This window comes from Lampris incognitus, chromosome 6 (genome assembly GCF_029633865.1).
Source record: "Lampris incognitus isolate fLamInc1 chromosome 6, fLamInc1.hap2, whole genome shotgun sequence".
Lineage (NCBI taxonomy): Eukaryota > Metazoa > Chordata > Actinopteri > Lampriformes > Lampridae > Lampris > Lampris incognitus.
The window spans coordinates 13,694,952-13,717,514 of NC_079216.1; the positions used below are offsets into that span (position 1 = coordinate 13,694,952).

Here is a 22,563-nt window from a genome sequence, read left to right on the forward strand (position 1 = left end):
AGGAGTGTCGGAAAGGTTTAGACGCATATTTTCTAAACACCGTTTCTCAGTTGCTTTCAAACCCCAAAACACGCTGCGCCAGAAGTTGGTCCACCCCAAGGATCGGGTCCTCCAGCACAAATGGAGCAATATATTGTATGCTGTTAAGTGCTGGGAGGATTGCCGTGACTTGTATATCGGGGAAACCAAACAGACCCTGGCCAAGAGGACGGTACAACACAGAAGAACTATATTTGTCAGGCCAGGACTCCACAGTCTACACCCATCTACAGGCCAGTGGCCACTCTTTCAAGGATGAGGATGTGCACATCCTTGATAGGGAGGAATGCTGGTTTGAACAGGGAGTCAAAGAGGCCATCTATGTTAAGAAGGAATGACTATCCCTGAACCGAGGGGAGACTAAGGGTGCATCTGTCACCATCTTACAATGCTGTGCTTGTAGTCATTCCCATATCCTCTGTGAATAGTATACATGGCCATTGTAACTCTAGTTAATGGTCATGGCAGTTTGTATATGAAACCGATCATTTTCGGTCGTTATGCCACACTGTATTGTTTATAAGGGTGGGGCTACCTGCAGTCAGTTGAGACTGAAGATGTCACATAGATGAGTGATGAAACGGTTCTCTGTCAATACATGTTAATTCAACTTTCTGTAAATTTCCTACGATGTTCATAAAACAAAATTAGCTTAACCCAACAGCTAGACTGGCACTTAGAAAAGGAAAAATCCTCATCTTGCCAAACTACGACTCACTGAACCTTATTCAACTGTGAACATTTGACTAAAAATTACAATCAAATTTCCTATTAGCCCTATATGTTATTATCGCTGGTGTCATCAAACTGAGATGGCACAGCAGAATAAGTCCATTCATTCTTCACACAGATTAACATTCATTTATCCAGAGGTCAATTTGGTCATTTATCCTGAGGTCAAAAAGTCAGAGCTAGACTCTTTTAACCTCATTCAATGTTAAAGGGACCACACATACCAAAGGCCACATCTTAGACCTTGTACTCTCATCTGGTTTCTCTTTTGAATGTCTTAATCTGGTGGATATGCCTGTATCTGACCATAAAGCTGTCATTTTCAAAGTCCCACTACAGCTCGCTATTCCTAGTCACTATCCTAAAACATGTTCTTGCATTCTCAATGCTGGCTCTGCAGTTAAATTCTGTGATGCTTTTAATTCATCATCCTTTAATCCTTCTTTATCCCCCCTCAACCCAGATGCACTGTTAAATTCATTCCATGATCAGTGCCTATCCATCCTTGACCAAGCTGCGTCATTTAAAACTAGGAAACAAAACTCAAATAACCTCCCCTGGCTGAATGATCACACTCTTGCCCTTAGAAGGCTCTGTAGAAAATCAGAACAATGGAAGATCAACAAGTTCGAAATAGTACATAACACCATTACAAACCAAATGTTGATTTACCAGAAGGCAGTTAAGGATGCGAGATCAGCGTACTTCTCTGAACTAATATCAAGAAATAACCACAATCCTAAAGTTTTCTTTAGGGTAATTAATTCTATTAATGGTCAATCTGCGTCTCTTTTTGAACCTGATGTTGAGTTGTTCAAAAAGTTTCTCACTCATTTTTTAAATAAGGTGGAGAATATCAGGTCCCGAATCCAGCCAAGCTCTTGCATTTGTTCCATTCTCCATGTTAATTTTGTCTCTTTTACCCAGTTTCAATCAACTACAATTTCAGTGTTAGAGATTAGTCTCCAAAAGGAACTCCTCCTCCTGCATCTTAGACATCATTCCCACTAAGCTGCTAAAGGAGGTATTTTCAACTATCAGCCCTGTTATTCTGCAAATTCTTAATAATTCTCTGGCCTCTGGTTCTTTTCCAGACAGTTTTAAGCATGCCATTGTTCACCCATTGCTGAAGTAACCTAATTTAGTTCCACTGTCCCTAAGTAACTACAGATCAAGCTCCAAATTGTCTTTTCTATCTAAGGTTCTGGAAAGAGTAACTGCTTCTCAATTGATTTTTGTTTTTGTTTTATTAACACTAATAGTGTTTTTAATAGTTTCCAGTCTGGTTTTAGAGTACTTCATAGCACTGAAACAGCTCTAGTTAAGGTCACTAATGACCTACAGAATGACCTACAAACTGCAGACAGAGGTGACTGCTCAATTTTAGTACTTTTAAACTTAAGTGCTGCCTTTAACACAATCAATCACAGCATCCTTTTACATCGCTTAGAGACTTGGGTTGGCATCAAGGGCTCAGCTCTTAGCTTATTACGCTCTAACCTCACCAACAGAACTTTTTCTGTTGTTCTGGGTAACTCCACCTCCTCGATGGCTCAGTTGAGTTATGGTGTCCTTCAAGGCTCAGTTCTTGGCCCCCTTCTCTTTACATGCTGCCCCTTGGCCAGGTCATTCAAAATCACGATGTGCTCTACCCTTTTTTATGCTGATGACACTCAGTTATACATGCCACTAAAACCCACAGATCCTAGCGCCCTAGCAAATCTCACAATTTGCCTCTCTGACATTAAATCCTGGATGTCCAAAAATTTTCTCAGATTTAATGATGATAAATCTGAGGTCATTCTGTTAAGTCCTGAAAATTCCATCAGCCCTTTTGTTACTAATGTTGTTGGTTTTAAGCAGGTTGCTAGGAATCTTGAGGTTATATTCAATGCTAACCTCGGTTTTGATAATCAAATCAAACATGTTGTTCAGTCATGCTTTCTCAAGCTCAAGCTAATCTCCAAAATTATGTCATTTCTATCAATTGCTGATCTGCAAAACGTTGTACATGCTTTTATCTATTCTCGGCTTGACTATTGTAATGCATTTTATTCTAGTATCAGCAAGGGCTCCCTCCACCATCTGCAGTTGGTACAAAATACCGTTGCTCAGCTCAATACTGAGACAAAGAGGCATGACCATATTACTCTTGTGCTTGGCTCCCTACACTGTCTCCCTGTTATATTTCGAAATGATTTTAAAATTTTATTGCTCACTTTTAAGCTTTAAATGGTCTTACTCCTATATACGAGTATGATTTATTGACCTGGTTTATGCCCCATGACCATTAAGAGCAGCAGATGGAGCCCTGCTGGTTATTCCCATGTCTCGGGTTTGTTACAAAGGATGATCGGGCTTTTGCTGTTAGAGCCCCCACACTATGGACCTCTCTTCCTATTGAACTAAGACAAACCAAGTTTCTAGCTTCTTTTAAATCTCATCTTAAAACTTCTTTTTATGAAAGCTTTTACAAATGTTTTTTTTATTTTTACTCTTACATATTTGGTCATATTCTTATTTTTGTGTTGTCTGGTTTTATTTCTTTGTAAAGCACTTTGTAACATTGTTTTAGAAAAGTGCTATATAAATAAAGTTATTATTATTATTACATTCTTGTTTTACATGGTCAGCAATGGAAGACACTAACTGATGAACTCGGGGGTGGGGGGATGGGGGGTGGATTGCCACTTTTCACAATAGCAGATAGAGGAAAGCACCTTTCCCTGGAAAGCGTATGAGCTTGCTACTGCTCTCACATCATATAAATATGCTTTCCTGAAATGGAAATATTTTAAAAGGAAATTGCAAAATTTCCCATCAATTCATTCACATCTGGAGTGTGTACATAAAAATTGAGACCTCTGGCACTTCAATACACCACTTACTTCCACAACTATTACCAAAATTTGTCGTGTGCAACAAGCATGGGCAGTATTATCACAACACGGGCCAACAAGACATGTCATTTCTTCACACAAAAGAAATGAGGCATGACAAAAATGAACTTGGGATTTTAGATTTTATTTCTCGCAGAGCAAATTCTTGGCTTGTAAGTGGTAGAGTATGCAGCAATGTGTGGGTCCATTGCTTAAGAGAAAAAAGTAAACTGTGGCATTCATTTTTAATCATGCCTCATAGTGAGCATCATTTCCTGTATGCGAAGAAACAATCACATCTCGTTGGCTGGTATTGCATCGCACCAAACCATTTGATGCAACAGCAGTGGAATTAAGTGGTGTATTAAAGTCACAGAGGCCTCAATTTGTTGTGTACACACTCCGGAACTTAATAAATTCATATGGCCATGATACACAAGCACCTTTTTTTGGGCAATATTGCCAGGAATATTGCCAGCAACGCAAGTTCCCCTGATACACTGGTAGCAATGACGTGACATTGGGCAACATGCCTGAAAAAGAATGTTTGGCAACCAGTCACCATTCACATTGCTTATTGATACTTCTGAAACCTTGTCTGGACCAATCAGAATGTTGTCTTGATGATGTTAAGCAGAAAAATGGAAGACCAGTCCTAAGCAGCAGTTATCATTTAAATGATTGATTTTTAAATTGATTGATAAAAGGTAAATATCAACTGCTTTTCCCCCCATTTTTCTTCCCAATTGTATCCAGCCAATTACCCCACTTTTCTGAATTGTCCCAGTCACTGCTCCACCCTTGAAGACTACTCCGATACATGTGGAGTCGCCAGCTGCTTCTTTTCACCTGACAGTGAGGAGTTTCGCCAGGGGGACATAGCGTATGTGAGGATCACACTATTCCCCCCCAGTGCCCCCATCCTCCCTGAACAGGCAACCCGACCAACCAGAGGAGGCGCTAGTGCAGCGAGCAGGACACATAGCCACATCCGGCTTCCCACCCGCAGACACAGCCAATTGTGTCTGTAGGGACACCCAACCAAGCCGGAGGTAACACGGGGATTTGAACTGGCGATCCCCGTGTTGGTAGACAATGGAATAGATTGTCACACTACCTGGACCAAAGCAGAATCTATTCTGCTTCTCTACTTCTCCATAGGTGACCAGTGGCCTGTTGCAGTGTCTGAAATAATATGGTAAACTAAAACTCATTCTGTGGTCGCAGGTCAAAAGTCAGAGACGTAGTCAGGTGATAACAGGGTCACAAGATCAAACTTATGTAAAGCTTGGATACAATTTGGCATACTTAATCAAGTGTTTATTAGTGGCTACAAAGTACTTTATCACTCTGGCCACCCCCCACCCCTCGGTCAACATGCCAGCTCAGAAAACATTGGGAGAGATGCCAGTCTTTCACGTTGTGGTGGCAGATGAGGCCTTCACCCTCAAGGAACGAGAAGAGGATATTTAACTGGTCTCTCTCGGGCAAGAGGATGTGTGGAGAACGCCTTTGGGGTTTTGTCCAACTAGTTATGGGTCTCCATTGGAATAGTACCTGAAAAAGTGGTGTGTGTCACCAAGGCAGACTGTGCACTGCACAACTACCTTCGCACACAAGATGCCACATGGCAGGTGTACTCCCCAAACACCTTAGTAGATCAGGTGGCCCAGGAAACTGGACATGTAATTCCAGAATCCTGGTGAAAAGAACCAGAGGGACTACTTCAGCTGGAACCTAATCATGACAGAAACCCAACCACTGATGCCAAAATTACCTGACAAGTTTACCTCCTACTTCAATACAAATGGAGCTGTCAGTTGGCAGAACAGTGCCATTTCCTTGTAGTGCATAATAATGATCCTGACCTATGAAGGGCTCATAATATTTGAGCAATAATAAATGCACTGATTTTCCAGTGAATAAATACACTGAATTAATGTATATGTATTTATTTTTTATTTTATATATATTATTAATTCCATTTAAATGCACATTGCAAATAGACACAGGAAAGTAATGAAAACAAGTGAGCAGGTGATTATAAATTTACATTTTGTTAGATTTTATGGAACATTAATTAGTACGTAGTCTTTTCTCTTGTATGTTATTACTAAAATCAGGTAATAAAAAACCGAGTGATCAAACTATTTCTATCTTTTCTATTATTCTTCTTCTACTATATTAGCATGTAAAACTTCTATGATATTCCTCTCGACACTCTTCAGTTTCTCCACCGGCACCTCATGCAGACATTCTTCCACATATTTTATAAAACCTGAACGTGCTGACTCCAGTTTCTGCTGTTGTTTTTTAAAGCACTCCAAGACATACTGCCACCTCTGCTTTGCGGATGATCTCTGTTTTTTCCTTTTTACATTTTTGGAAGCTTTTTTGTCTTGAGTTACTGTTTCAATCTGGATGGGATGGGATATGGTCTTTGGACTCACTGGGTTGTCCCGCTTCAAAAAAAAAAAAAGCAGGTCTTTATAATATTTCCATCTCGGAATGTAAATGCCATCTGCTCCATCACCTGACCACTTGCTGGATGCTGCATTATGTTATTGCTGGAAGGTGGTCAGCAGGTTCTTGAATTTCTTTTAATGATGTCTACTGCAAAGGACAAAAAGAAAATTTTGTAAAACTTTTAAAGGGCCTTTTGTTAATAGTCTGCCTCCTCCCCTTCACTCCTAGTGCGCTGCCGCTCTGGGCTTAGTGCCAAGCTACTGGCCAGCAGTGTTGAGGAGCTTACTTCTAAAAGTGACTTGATATATTACAATATTACTTACTGAGAAAAGTAACACATTACATACTTTTTTTGCTACCAAAAATGAAAGACCCCTCTGTACATGTCAATGTGGAAATTGTCTGTCTGTGACATAATATCACACACCCATTATCATTAACTGCTCATTCTCAATTTCCTACCTGTGACAACAACTTCTGTCTGTGCAGAATTTAGTTGGGCGCACAAGGCCTTCATGCATCTGCCCCTCCTCTGTTTGTCTTGTAGACTTCAAGCATAACATTCCACAGGCACGGGTGCTCTAATAAATGAAATGGGGAGGCGGTCCATTGGTGTGGTGGTCCATTCCGTTGCTTACTATCGGCGGTTCGAATCCCCGTGTTATCTCCAGCTTGGTTGGACGTCCCTACAGACACAATTGGCCGTGTCTGCGGGTGGGAAGCCGGATGTGGGTGTGTGTCCTGGTCGCTGTACTAGCATCTCCTCTGGTCAGTTGGGGGGCCTGATTGGGGGGGGGGGGGATAGCGTGATCCTCCCACACACTATGTCCCCATGGCTGAACTCCTCACAATAGGTGAAAAGAAGCGGCTGGCGACTCCACATGTATCGGAGGCGGCATGTGGTATTCTGCAGCCCTCCCCAGATCGGCAGAGGGGGTGGAGCGGCGATCAGGACAACTCGGAAGAGTGGGGTAATTGGCCAGATACTACTACTACTACTACTTTCGGCTAATCCTGTTAGGGGTCACCACAGTGACCCCTAAAGTAAATGAAATGGAGCAAGAGGGATGAGATGAGGGGGCTAGAAACAAGAACCTCAACATCTCACTGACTGACTGACTCACACTCGCACACACACACACACACACACACACAAATGACAGCAAGCAAATTAACTAACGTTAGCTAGCATCTTGACAAAAATCATACCATTTAGGTTTTAAAATACAGGGGATTTTTTTTATGTTTTCCCCCTTTTTCTCCCTAATTATACTTGGCCAATTACCCCACTCTTCCCAGCTGTCCTGGTTGCTGCTCCACCCCCTCTGTTGATCTGGGGAGGACTGCAGACTACCACGTGCCTCCTCCGATACCTGTGGAGTCACCAGCCGCTTCTTTTCACCTGACAGTGAGGAGTTTCACCAGGGGGACGTAGCGCCTGGGAGGATCACGCTATTCCCCCCAGTTTCCCCTCCTAGCCGAACAGGTGCCCCGACTGACCAGAGGAGGCGCTAGTACAGCGACTAGGACACATACCCATATCCGGCTTCCCACCCGCAGACACGGCCAATTGCGTCTGTAGGGACGCCCGACCAAGCCGGTGGTAACACGGGGATTCGAACCGGCGATCCCGTGTTGGCAGGCAACTGAATAGGCTGCCACGCCACACGGACGCCCAGGAATTTTTTTTTCCTTAGAGGAAAGTGGGGGAATAGAATGAGTAGGCTACGGTTTCTTTCATCTTATACTTACACAGACAAAACGGATTGATCCCTTAATGATGCCTCTTCTTAATAAACTTTGAGGGTTTGGGACATTAGTGGAGTTCTCCCTCAGCAAAAATATACGGCAGTATGCCGGTAGATGGTCTAGAAGCACAAGGAAAAGAAGAGGGTTGGCAGGTACTTTTCTTTTTTTTTAGGTATACACTTGTTCAGTGTCCTAGTTTTGAATGTTAGGTCATATTAATTTCACAGCTTCAGTTACTTTGACAGATTTTCGTCACATATTGAATTTATTTCTATTTATGACTGGCAAGGCCATGGTAACCAAGGAAACGCATGAAATCTTTCACAGCTCCTTAAGCTAACAAATAGAGAGAGCTGAGAATATATTTGATGACTGTTTGAATAACACCTAAAAATACACGTTTATTCAGAATATACGAAAACTACATGTTTTGATTGTTCAGTTTACCTGAGAAGAGTGAAATTAGTTGCTTCTCCGTTTTCTCCCTCCAGGCAAGATTGGCCGCCATATTTGTTGATTTTCTTTAGACAAGTTTACGCGGCACTTCCGGTCCATTTCCGCATTCCGGCCACCCTATGCTTTTCTTTTCCGGTGTAACGAGTAACTACCTAGTTACCGCAGTTCAGGGAGAGAGTTTTCTTTGGTGGGCTTTTTGGCAATGAAGCGACGGGAACAAACAAAGACGTTTTTCGGCGGTTTCTTCAAATTCAAAGCCTTCAACCACATCCGTGATTCGAAATCCGCTGTTGGTTTTCTGTGGAAGGAAAACAATGGGATGCAGGGACATCGCCGTTTTGTGGCAGGTCGATGGGCAACACGCTCTCTATCCAACCACTCATTCAGGCGTTTCCGTGTAGTAGTACAGCCACGCGCCGCACATTGTTTTTGATTTTCTAATGTCCATTTTTAATGTTTAATGTTATTGAAGATATCGCAGATCTAGGCTTGCACGTTTACGTCCAGCTACGGACGCTTAGACCGGAAGAACAATGCACCCAGGTAAGGGCGGGAAAACTCGTCTTAAGTAGTCACATGACTAAAAACTGAAATCGGATTGGAGGGTCCCAAAAGTTGCCTGCTGCTTTGCCCGCCTGATCTAATTTTCCCGATAATGAAAAGTTGCTGCTTTTCATTGCAAAACAATGCTAGCAATAATGGTCAGCAACATTGTCCAAAAAAGTTGCTCGTGTATCATGGCCTCTAGGAACATTACAGTGTTGCTTTAAAGCAGTGGTTCTCAACCTTTTTGGGGTCCTGGACCCCCTGCGTATTTTTGATCTACCCTGAGGACCCCTCCACCTGATCTTGGGGGAGGGGGGGTTGCAATTTGTAGAAACAGTAGAAACTGCATTTTAAATTGCATTATAGCATTTATTCACTCTTTGGGGCAAAAATAAGAGTTTTCAGTTGTAACTTAGATATAGTTAACAAAACAGAATTCTCATGCAGTAACTTTCAGATATATGTAACAAAACAGAATATGTATTCAGTAACTTTCAGATATATGTAACAACAGAATTTTTATGCAGTAACTTTTAACAATGCAAACGGGAGCGAGATCTCTTATTAAAATACAATAAATTACACTTGTGAAACAGATGTAATTAGAGAAAAAAGTCCTGTTACCCTGTATAGTTTAGGTAGATAAAGGTCTCAGTCACATTTGAGTAAAATAACCCTATTTCTATAAGTGTCATAGGATATTTTTTTTAAAGATATTTATTTTCACGGACCACGAGGGGTCCGCGGACCCCCGGTTGAGAAACACTGCTTTAAAGCCACAAGAGGATTCACAAGTGATGCTACGTTTGCAGCATTTTACTGTGGAAGTGATGACTTGTCCCCCCCCTATCTTTGTCAAACATGAAGGCTCTGAAAACTGCTGGCTTGGAAGTGTGAAGGGAGGCACACTGTGAGAGTTGTGGAGGGGCGCGGCGACCCGTGGTTCCACCCAACAACATAATGTGTTTTTGCCATCGCCATAAAAAGACCTTAGAGGCCGCTGTGTCACACAATTACAGATGCTACTGTAACCGGTTATTTTCTTGCCAGGTGCGGGATTCGATACGGGGTGTACTGCACCACAAGGCGACATCGCTAACCGCTCGGCTAAAGGGTCAGACCCGTTAGCTAGGGGCTAACGTGTCTTATTAGTAGTTTACACTACCTTTAATTAATTAATTAATTAATTTTTTACCACAGATAAAAACTGAACCACACTCCCAGTAGCTGCAGACCAACGGCGCTAAAAGAGAACGAAATCCAATACCAATGTAGAGGGCAGCGTTTTCAGAGCTCGCATAATCGTCTATGTAGGAGATTCCCAAAGGCTGGACTGGAGTCTCTCCAATCCCACGCAGAACATTCCCCAGGAACACATAGATCCACATGGAGACACCGGACTCTCGCTCACACCCTAAGGCAGAAAGTAACACGTGATGATGAGCAACAATGTGAGCACTTCCCTCGCGTGCAGTTTCACGTTTTACATTTATTAACATCCGAGTACACAAAGTGAGCACATGCCAGCCATTTGTCTCAGCGGGATGTTCAACATAAAGACGCAAGGTCATGAAGAAAACGGTTTAAAATTAAAACAAAAAATACATCTTAATTATCTAGCAAAAGTGACTACTTGACCTAAAATCGTAAGAATATTTACATATTTCATTTCCACGTAAATTGGAAATAACTGGTGTCTTTCTACATGGAGTGCAAAAAAGAAAAAGCTCAACCTATGTAACAAACAAAAAACTGGTGAATTCTGCATATTTTTTATTTATTTATATGTGATTACCTCAGGCTTGCGTTACCATCCCACGCTTGGAATGTAAACCCATTGCGGTGCTGGATCCTAATCTACTATAACGCTTCTATAGTTAAAGAAGCTACTCCAACCAAAGCTGCATGACACACACAGGAGTAACTCTTTGCATGTATGGAGGGTGCTTTGTATAGTCCTCCATCTTATTTTGGTGTTTTTGAAGTAGCTGTCAGGTTATGTGGTGTTTATGTGTATATGTCAACACACGAGACAAAACTAGTAGGGAAACATTCCTTTTTTTCTAACCTGTTGTGGATTATCAGATTACTGCTGTGTGCCACATTTCAATGACTCAAATGCCACGTAAATTGGACAAATTTCTTTTAACCTTTGTTTATTTCACATTATTTGCCCCATGAAAAAGAATGTGCTCATATAGGAGGTGTAGGGAGGAAGTAATGCGTTCTCCTGACTATGCTTTGTGCTGTTGCTATTGCAGGGCTCACCTCCAGAAGGCAGTGTAGAGGGCCTGTCACCTGCCCTGATCGACCCAGGTGAACTTGCTGGACATGGAGAGAGGTTAGTGGTTGAATTCACTGCAGATCTAACTGATGTTTCGAACTTATAGCTGCGTAGAAAATACCAATGCAACTGTTAAACAAGGGAAGGGAGAAAGCATCAGGTGTCATTAGACCCACACAACGTGACCTGTACACAATGTGAACCACATCACTTTACAAATGGTACAAGAGTTTACGTCACATTTACAAAGGGTAATTAATATCTGTCATGCAAAAAAACAGCTAGCACTAGAACGACCAAAGCCGCCATTTTGACGGTTTTGGATTTTCAAAGTATAACTTTGTAAAAAAAAAAGATACAGACCTGCCACTCCCTGAATGATCATAAAATTGCATATACTGTATTTGCATTAAAATGATTTTTAGATCAATTGCACAAAAAAGGTTATGATAAGATATACATTAAACGACCACGAGCCGTCAAAATGGCCGCTCGTAATTTGCGCGCATCGTGCGTGTCATGTCACTATTTACGATGTGTGTTGTTCGTGTCACTTCCGTCGCTGAGTTCCTCGCTCTGCCCTAGAAACACACTAGCGCCCTCCAGTGGAGAGTAATGGTCTAAACTTGATTTCTGATTATTGCCAACATGTCTGGTTACAGACGCCGTTTCAGGGGCACCATGACTACCACCGAGGCGTTGCAGTATTTACAGGCGTGGGACAGCGGCCATTTTAAATTGTTTGAGAAATAGTTTTAAAGTTCTTAAAATGTTAATTTGTACTTGGTCAATCGTTTCTTAACAGACACTAACATATGCAATGCGTTAATATCTCAACTGGGTATTTATCTTGACAGAATAGAGTTTAAAAAAAAACCTGGGTGGTCAAAATGACGGCCCACGGTCGTCCTAGTAGTTTTTAAGGTCCAGTCGTTGTTCGGGACTGTTTAAGTGGTTATTTACACTTATTTCTTTACATTTCACATTTTATAGGCCTTGTTGCGTTTGTTGGATTAGCAATATGTGTTTTCTGTTTTGTTATTCAATATGAGAGACATATGCTCAACATCAACATATGATCAAGATATATCCATCCATTATCCAAACCGCTTGTCCTGCTCTCGGGGATGCTGGAGCCTATCCCAGCAGTCATTGGGCGGCAGGCAGGGAGACACCCCGGACAGGCCGCCAGGCCATCACACAGGGCCGACATGTACACACACACACACACACACACACACACACACACACACACACACACACACACACACACACACACACATTCATACCTAGGGGCTATTTAGTATGGCCAATTCACCTGACCTACATGTCTTTGGACTGTGGGAGGAAACCGGAGCCCCCGGAGGAAACCCACATAGACACGGAGAGAACATGCAAACTCCACACAGAGGACGACCCCCCCAAGGTTGGACTACCCCAGGCCTCGAACCCAGAACCTTCTTGCCGTGAGGCGACCGCACTAACCACTGCGCCACTGTGCTGCCTGATCAAGATATATGATCAACAATATGTTTTGCGTTTTGTTTTTCAGGTAATATTTTCACTTTTTCAATTTTGCTATTCAAGTTCGACCATGGCTCTGTGAAGCATAAATTGTTTAAAAATAGTATTATAGTTGTTGAAATTTTAATTTTGGTGTCCGTTAGTTTCCTAACAGACATACTAACATGCAATGCGTTAATATCTCAACTGGGTATTTATCTTGACAGAATATAGAGTTTAAAAACCGGCGGTGATTTTGACGGCCCGTGGTCGTTTTAGGTAGGAGTGAAATCCTGGTCATTCTAGTGCTAGGGTGTTATGGCACTGTTAAACTAAATGTGTTTTAAAAGTCCAAAACTTTTCCGAACCTAAAATTGAAGTGATTTACATACAAAAAAAATGCATTTTTGATGCTTTTTATTGCTGGCACATTTCAAATAACAGCTGATGCATGAATATTCAAATGATAGATGCCTTTGTAGTCATTCCTTTCTTATTGTTAATGTTGGGAAACTGTGTCGGGTATGACTTTTGAAAGCTCCTAGAAGACCTTTCAGGGACTAAAATACCAATAGCTGAAACTGTGGTTCAGTCATATTTATGGTTCTGTGTTGAGGAAAGTACTGATGCAACAACACTGGTGACTTTCTCCATCCTAACGCACCTCTGGGATTTCATGGTCAAACAAGAGTGCAATTACCAGTAGCACAGTAGGTGTCAGTTAATGAAATAAAAATGGTTTTTCAGGACAGTAGAATTAACATACAGTTAATTATTGAATCACAGTGCAGTGAATTGCAGATGTGTCTTGCCTACCGGCCAATAATAAAATGAGGCATGGCGATCAAGAAGGTTCCAAAAGACATCAAGACACATCCGGTCGCTATGATCTTAGGCCGGTGGAGCTTTGCACCAAAATAGCTGACAAACGCAATCACCAACAAATTCCCTACAGGGTGAGGTGATCAGAAGAAGAGATGGGGGTGACACAAACATTATATATATATACACAGTGCATCCGGAAAGTATTCACACCCCTTCACTTTCCCCACATTTTGTTATGTTACAGCCTTATTCCAAAATGGATTAAATTCCTTTTTTTTCCCTCATCAAGCTACACACAATACCCCATAAGGACAAAGTGAAAAAGGTTTTGTAGAAATTTTTGCAAATTTATTAAAAATAAAAAACTGAAATATTGCATGTACATAAGTATTCACACCCTTTACTCAGTACTTAGTTGAGGCACCCTTGGCAGTGATTACTGCCTCAAGTCTTCTTGGGTATGAAGCTACAAGCTTGGCATACCAATATTTGGGGTATTTCTCCCATTCTTCTCTGCAGATCCTCTCGAGCTCTGTAAGGTTAGATGGGGAGCGTCGCTGCACAGCTATTTTCAGGTCTTTCCAGCGATGTTCAATGGGGTTCAAGTCTGGGCTCTGGCTGGGCCACTCAAGGACATTCACAGACTTGTCCCGAAGCCACTCCTTCGTTGTCTTGGCTGTGTGCTTAGGGTCATTGTCATGTTGAAAGGTAAACCTTAGCCCCAGTCTGAGGTTCTGAGTGCTCTGGAGCAGGTTTTCATCAAGGATCTCTCTGTACTTTGCTCCATTCATCTTTTCCTCGATCCTGACTAGTCTCCCAGTTCCTGTCGCTGAAAAACATCCCCACAGCATGATGCTGCCACCACCATGCTTCACTGTAGGGATGGTATTAGCAAGGTGATGAGAGGTGCCTGGTTTCCTCCAGATATGACATTTGGCATTCAGGCCAAAGAGTTCAATCTTGATTTCATCAGACCAGAGAATCTTGTTTCTCATGGTCTGAGAGTCCTTTAGGTGCTTTCTGGCAAACTCCAAGCGGGCTGTCATGTGCCTTTTATTGAGTATAGGCTTCCGACTGGCCACGCTACCATAAAGGCCTGATTGGTGGAGTGCTGCAGAGATGGTTGTCCTTCTGGAAGGTTCTCCCATCTCCACAGAGGAATGCTGGAGCTCTGTCAGAGTGACCATCGGGTTCTTGGTCACCTCCCTGACCAAGGCCCTTCTCCCACGATTGCTCAGTTTGGCTGGGCGGCCAGCTCTAGGAAGAGTCCTGGTGGATCCAAACTTCTTCCATTTACGAATGATGGAGACCACTGTGCTCTTCGGGACCTTCAAAGCTGTAGAAATTTTTTTGTACCCTTCCCCAGATCTGTGCCTCGATACAATCCTGTCTCGGAGGTCCACAGACAATTTCTTTGACTTCATGGCTTGGTTTCTGCTCTGACATGCACTGTCAACAGTGGGACCTTATATAGACAGGTGTGTGCCTTTCCAAATCATCTCCAATCCATTGAATTTACTAGAGGTGGACTCCAATCAAGCTGTAGAAACATCTCAAGGATGATCAGTGGAAACAGGATGAACCTGAGCTCAATTTTGAGTGTCATAGCAAAGGGTGTGAATACTTATGTACATGTAATATTTCAGTTTTTTATTTTTAATAAATTTGCAAAAATTTCTGCAAAACCATGTTGACTTTTCCGGATGCACTATACATATACATATATATATATATATATATATATATATATATATATATATATATATATATATATATGAGACCTCAAAAGATAAACATCTCACATGACAGTTTACAAAAGAAGCAGGTTCAGTCCTTAGTTGTTGTTGATAGAATTGCATTCAAAGCCATTTAAAAATGACAAAACACATAAGCTCACGTGTCATCAGATGACATTTGATTTATTTAATGTATCTAAACAAACGTTTATATTCACCCTGGAAGACGTTTTACTGCAGTTTTAGTAATAAAGCAATGTAAGACTTGAAGTTGTTCATTATGATGAAAAAAAAATTTGTTATTTTGATTTTCTCCCCAGTTGTACTTGGCCAATTACCCCACTCTTACAAGCTGTCCCAGTCGCTGCTCCACCCCCTCTGCTGATCCAGGGAGGGCTGCAGACTACCACATGCCTCCTCCGATACATGTGGAGTCACCAGCCGCTTCTTTTCACCTGACAGTGAGGAGTTTCACCAGGCAGGCGTAGCGTGTGGGAGGATCACACTATTCCCCCCAGTTTCCCCTCCCCCCTGAACAGGTGCCCCGACCAACCAGAGAAGGTGCTAGTGCAGTGACCAGGACCCATACCCACATCTGGTGTCCCGCCCGCACACACAGCCAATTGTGTCTGTAGGGACGCCCGACCAAGCCGGAGGTAACACGGGAATCCGAACTGGCGATCCCTGTTTTGATAGGCAACGGAATAGACCGCTGCACTACACGGATGCCCCATTATGATAAAATTCTGCTTCTAACAACTCCTCTGGGTTGTTCGGTGATGATAATTGTGAAGTGCATCCTCTCAGGCCTGATTCTAATGGCCAAAATCAGGTTCTGACCTTCCTGGTGAACAGCCTTATGACAACAGGAACTGGGCTGCAGATGGGCATTGGTAAAGAGCAGCACAGTTACTGCAGTGATACAAGGGTACGCTTTCTGCCCCACACTTCAAAATGACTACCGACATCAGACAATAATAACGCTATGAGCAGCCAGTCTTTCCAAAACGCCACTAAATTAGAGCTGCTGTGTCAAATTCAAATGGCTTTATTGGCATGACATAACACTGTACATATTGTCAAGTCTCTCTTTGTCATCTCTCGCTCTCTCTCCGTCTCTCTCTCTCTCTCCCTGTCTCTCTCTCTCTCTCTCTCTCTCCCTGTCTCTCTCTCTCTGTCACTGTCTTTGTCTCGCTCTCTCTGTCTCTGTCTCTCTTTCTGTGTGTGTGTGTGTGTGTGTGTGTCTCTCTCTGTCTCTCCCTGTCTCTCTGTCTCTCTGTCACTGTCTGTCTCGCTCTCTCTGTCTCTGTCTCTCTTTCTGTGTGTTTGTGTGTGTGTGTGTCTCTCTGTCTCTCTCTCTTTCTGTGTGAGTCTCTCTCTCTCTCTCTCTCTCTCTCTCTCTCTCTCTCTCTCTCTCTCTCTCTCTCTCTCTCTCTCTCTCTCTCTCTCTCTCTCTCTCTCTCTCTCTCTCTCTCTGTCTGTCTGTCTGTCTGTCTGTCTGTCTGTCTGTCTCTCTCTGTGTGCAGTGCATTTTGATCGTGCGCAACCCCTTCTTGCATGTGCTGAGTATATATGGTAGCAGAGCAAACTGGGGCGGGGTGTTGGGCGGGGGGGGGGGGGGGTGATGTCGTTTTCTCAGATGAATAAAGCCATACATGCTGTGGACACGTGCTCTTAAAAGAATCCCTGCTTGTGATCCGCCGTTGCTGACGGAAACATCACCATAGAAACAACCGTCCTTGAGGTGTGCTCTATTGTATTCACCAGCATGACAGGCAGTTCAAAAAAAGTTTATATATATATATATATATATATATATATATATATACGTGTGTGTGTGTGTGTGTGTGTGTGTGTGTGTGTGTGTGTGTGTGTGTGTGTGTGTGTGTGTGTTCATATTAGAACAACCACACAATTAACACTTTTCTTAGGGCCTGTTAAGTGTGCAACTGCCTTGCAGCAAATGTCTTGATGCATGCTCAATAATCCAGGTAAGAAAATCAAACGAGGTTGAATCAGTTCATCTGGTTACAGCATTTATTGACAGAAGCGTTTCATCCCTCATCTAAGTGACGTCTTCAGTCCAAACTTACTGCCCTGCTGCAAAGTTGAACGTTTACAATGTCACCTATTTGAGTATCAGCTCCATTTTTCTGCAGAATGTGCCCATGTTATTACATATCCAAATGATCATTCATTATCTGTTGAACACCGGAGGGGGAACAAAATCACAAAAATCCTTTTTCTTAGCCTACATGTGTAGCTTCAAAGGATTATTTGCTCATTACAAGTCAATTTCATATGCAGCCAGGATGCATCTGTGGCTTTTCCAGGCTCGCAGGCGGCAGCACTAAAACATATATGAGAACGTGCTGAGAATATATTCTTGTCCCACTGGCATTAGCATTTAAAAAGCCTCAAAACACAGACACAAAAAGCCAGGGTAAAAATAGGGATGCGCACACACACACACACACACACACACACACACACACACACACACACACACACACACACACACACACAGACAAACTCACCAATTTCAAAGCTCCCGTCTATAATGCCGATCAGATAAGTTGGGATGTCAAAGCGCCTCTCCAGCTGTGTGATTGTGCTCTTCATGTAGCTGCCAGACAGTGCCTTGGCAAAGTAGGCAAAGGACAGGGCTGCCAGGAAAATCTGCACGTCACAGGGGAAAGATGGAGGTTAGTTTAAACACATGCCCGTGCAGAAGATCTGCATCTGCAAATACCCATTTGACCAAAAAAAACAGGGACATCTTCAACACTCTTGAGAAACGTCGACAGCACAAAATAAAAGTTAAAATAAGTTAAACGACGCGCTCATTACTACTAATATACTAAGTATCTGCAGACTGTGGAAGCTCAATATTTACAGATGTAACCTCTTTGTAAAACCGTTTTTTTAATATATTTGTACTCACAGAAGTACAGATGACACTATATTCCCTTAGACGTATTCTGTTCTTTTAAAGATACGCTAAGATACATAGCTGTCATTAGAACTAAGCATACTTATTTCAGAATCAGAGACACTTTGTCATTTCATTTCATGCACTTGCGCTCATGAAATGAAATGAAACATTGTTTGCTCCAGCCCACAGCAGTGCAACACAAAGACAAAAACGCATCCAAAAACTACAAGAACACGTATATCCAAACTAACACATATAGAGTGCATCCGTAAAGTATTCACACCTTTTCAATTTCCCCACATTTTGTTATGTTACAGCCTTATTCCAAAATGGATTAAATTCCATTTTTTTCTCATCAATCTACACACAATAACCCATAATGACAAAGTGAAAAAGGTTTTGTAGAAATTTTTGCAAATTTATTAAAAATAAAAAACTGAAATATTGCATGTTATTGCATATAAGGTCCCACTGTTGACAGTGCATGTCAGAGCAGACACCAAGCCATGAAGTCAAAGGGATTGTCTGTGGACCTCCGAGACAGGATTGTATCGAGGCACAGATCTGGGAAGGGTACAAAAAAATTTCTACAGCTTTGAAGGTCCCGAAGAGCACAGTGGTCTCCATCATTCATAAATGGAAGAAGTTTGGATCCACCAGGACTTTTCCTAGAGCTGGCCGCCCAGCCAAACTGAGCAATCGGGGGAGAAGGGCCTTGGTCAGGGAGGTGACCAAGAACCCGGTGGTCACTCTGACAGAGCTCCAGCATTCCTCTGTGGAGATGGGAGAACCTTCCAGAAGGACAACCATCTCTGCAGCACTCCACCAATCAGGCCTTTACGTTAGAGTGGCCAGACAGAAGCCTCTGCTCAGTAAAAGGCACATGACAGCCCGCTTGGAGTTTGCCAGAAAGCACCTAAAGGACTCTCAGACCATGAGAAACAAGATTCTCTGGTCTGATGAAACCAAGATTGAACTCTTTGGCCTGAATGCCAAACGTCACATCTGGAGGAAACCAGGCACCTCTCATCACCTTGCTAATACCATCCCTACAGTGAAGCATGGTGGTGGCAGCATCATGCTGTGGGGATGTTCTTCAACGGCAGGAACTGGGAGACTAGTCAGGATTGAGGGAAAGATGAATGGAGCAAAGTACAGAGAGATCCTTGATGAAAACCTGCTCCAGAGCGCTCAGGACCTCAGACTGGGGCGACGGTTTACCTTTCAACACAACAATGACCCTAAGCACAAAGCCAAGACAACGAAGGAGTGGCTTCAGGACAAGTCTGTGAATGTCCTTGAGTGGCCCAGCCAGAGCCCAGACTTGAACCCCATTGAACATCTCTGGAAAGACCTGAAAATAGCTGTGCAGCGACGCTCCCCATCTAACCTTACAGAGCTCGAGAGGATCTGCAGAAAAGAATGGGAGAAATACCCCAAATATAGGTGTGCCAAGCTTGTAGCTTCATACCCAAGAAGACTTGAGGCTGTAATCGCTGCCAAGGGTGCCTCTACCAAGTACTGAGTAAAGGGTGTGAATACTTATGTACATGCAATAACTCAGTTTTTTATTTTTAATACATTTGCAAAAATTTCTACAAAACCTTTTTCGCTTTGTCATTATGGGGTATTGTGTGTAGATTGATGAGAAAAAAAAGGAATTTAATCCATTTTGGAATAAGGCTGTAACATAACAAAATGTGGGGAAAGTGAAGGGGTGTGAATACTTTACGGATGCACTGTATCTAAACTAAACAAACAAATTCACTGTCCAGGAGAATGAACACCAGCCAGGATGACTATCAGAACTGTCGGTCTGCATGGGCTAGCAGTTAGCTTAGCCTGCCCCGCTTCTGCATCCTGTCAGACCGTCCTCGGTGTTTCCTCTTCGGGTGCAGCTCCAGTCAGGGCCGTGGTCCTTGGGCCCAAAGGATGCATCAGACCAAGCTCCCTCAGCCGATCCAGTGCTGGCTTTCCCAGCCAGACACCTTCGACACACCTCTCCGCACTCCACACGATGACACTAAACACAGTCAAGGATAGGCGAGGCCACCGCCAGGCCGCCTTCAGTGTTATCAAAACTGCCGGTCGGCATGGGCTGGCAGTTAGCTTAGCTTGCCCCGCTCCGTCCTGTCAGACCGCCCTCGGTATTACCTCTTCGGGCACAGCTCCAGGCAGGTCCGTGGTCCCTGGGCCCACAGGACACAGCAAACCAAGCTCTCCCAGCCGATCCAGCGCCAGCTCTCCCAGCCATCAAATGCAGACAAATTTAGACACAGACGTGGACAAAGACACTGCATGGATGGTACTGGGTGAGGCCACTGCAAACGTGAATTTGTGCCACCATCTTCTGTATACTTATGTATAGTCTAAGATTTTATCACATTTTCTACTGTGTAACATGTTTTCAGGAATCAGGAACACTTGATTTGTCATTTCATTTCATGAACGAGATGAAATGTCCTATACGTTTTATGGGCCTTCCCACTCTTTGAGCAACTTCCTTAGCTAATAATCTCTCGATTATAGAATATAGATGATAGACTTTGTGGTCATATCATCAGATCTGTGGCCATATGTTTTGGACACTCGGGTGAAGAGACGAGCAGAGCTGTCAACTGATCACCTGGTGGTGAGTTGGATCAGATGGCGGGGAAGGCTGCTGGACAGACCCGGCAAATCCAAACATGTAGTGAGGGTGAACCGGGAACATCTGGTGGAGGCCCCTGTCTGTGAGGTCTTCCAACTCCCACCTCCGGAAGAAGTACTCGTGTATCCCGAGGGAGGCTGGGGACATGGAGTCTGAGTAGGCCATGTTCAAAGCCTCTATTGTAGATGTGGCAGGCAGGAGCTGTGGTCATAAGGTCATCGGTGCCTGTCGAGGCGGCAACCTAAGAACCCGCTGGTGGACACCGGCAGTGAGGGAAGCCGTTAGACTGAAGAAGGAGGCCTTTCGGACTTGGTTGGCCGAAGGTTCTCCTGAAGCAGCAGACAGGTACCGGGAGGCCAGAAGGGCTGCCACTTTGGTGGTCGCGGAAGCAAAAACTTGGTTGTGGGAGGAGTTCGGCGAGGCTATGGACGAGGCCTCAAGGAAGTTCTGGCAAACCATCCGGTATCTCAGGAAGAGGAAGCAGGGCTTGACTCAGGCTGTGTTCAGCCAGGGAGGGGAATTGTTGATCCGGACCGGACGGGGGATGTTGTCAAGCAGTGGAAAGAATACTTTGAGGAGCTCCTGAACACGACTAACATGCCCTCAGTGGAGGGCATGTTAGGTCTCTGAGGTAGTTAAAAGGCTCCTCGGTGGCAAGGCACCGGGTGTGGATGAGATTCGCCCTGAGATGCTGAAGGCTGTGGACATTGTTGGGCTGTTTTGGTTGACACGCCTCTTCAGTGTCACATGGAGGTCAGGGAGAGTACCTGTGGAGTGGCAGACTGAGGTGGTGGTTCCATATTCAAAAAGGGGGACCGGATTATTGGGGCATCACATTGCTCAGCCTCCCTGGGAAAGTGTACTCTAGGGTGCTCGAAAGGAGGCCCCAACCGATTATCAAACCTCGGATCCAGGAGGAACAATGCGGATTCCATCCTAGCCGTGGAACAATGGACCAACTCTTTACCCTTGCGGAAGTGCTGAGGCGGGTATGGGAGTTTGACCAGCCAGTCTACATGTGTTTTATGGACTTGGAGAAGGCTTACGACCGTGTACCCCGGGGCACTCTGTGGGGGGTACTGCGGGAGTATGGGGTACCGGGGCAATTGCTACAAGCCATCTGGTCCTTGTATAACATAATTGAGAGCTTTGTCCGCATTCTTGGCACAAAGTCAGACACATGGTCAGTGGGTGTCGGACTCCACCAAGGTTGTCCCTTGTCTCCGATTCTGTTTGTGATATTCATGGACAGGATCTGAAGGCGCAGCCAAGGTGAGGAGTGTGTCTATTTTGGGAACCTCAGAATTGCATCTCTGCTCTTTGCAGATGATGCGGTTTTGTTGACTTCATCAGAACGAGACCTCCAGCACACACTGGGGCGGTTTGCAGCTGAGTGGGAAATGGCTGGGATGAGAGTCAGCACCTCCAAGGCTGAGGCCATGGTTCTCCACTGGAAAATGGTGGATTGATCCCTCCGGGTTGGGGATGAGTTGTTGCCTCAAGTGAAGGAGTTCAAGTATCTTGGGGTCTTGTTCATGAGTGAGGGTAGGATGGAGCGGGAGATTGACAGGCGGATTGGTGCAGCATCAGCAGTAATGCGGACGTTGTACCAGACCATTGTGGTGAAGAAGGAGCTGAGCTGAAAGGCAATGCTCTCAATTTACCAGTCAAATCTTCGTTCCAACCCTCACCTATGGTCATGAGCTTTGGGTAGAGACCGAAAGGGTGAGATCGCAGATACAAGTGGCTGAAATGAGTTTCCT

The 22,563-nt window shown here is 43.7% G+C and overlaps 1 protein-coding gene across 1 annotated transcript in view; it reads right to left on the minus strand.

The window, feature by feature from the left end:
- The window catches only part of LOC130113889 (solute carrier organic anion transporter family member 1C1-like), a gene marked incomplete at its 5' end in the record, with an annotated part of 42,608 nt that extends 20,367 nt beyond the window's left edge, over nt 1-22,241 (minus strand). The window contains 5 exons of the mRNA XM_056281583.1: nt 10,135-10,281; nt 11,127-11,257; nt 13,471-13,603; nt 17,753-17,894; nt 22,224-22,241. Coding sequence (XP_056137558.1) covers nt 10,135-10,281; nt 11,127-11,257; nt 13,471-13,603; nt 17,753-17,894; nt 22,224-22,241 — 571 coding nt within the window. The remainder of the gene's footprint in view (nt 1-10,134; nt 10,282-11,126; nt 11,258-13,470; nt 13,604-17,752; nt 17,895-22,223) is intronic.
- Nucleotides 22,242-22,563: the final 322 nt, after the last annotated feature.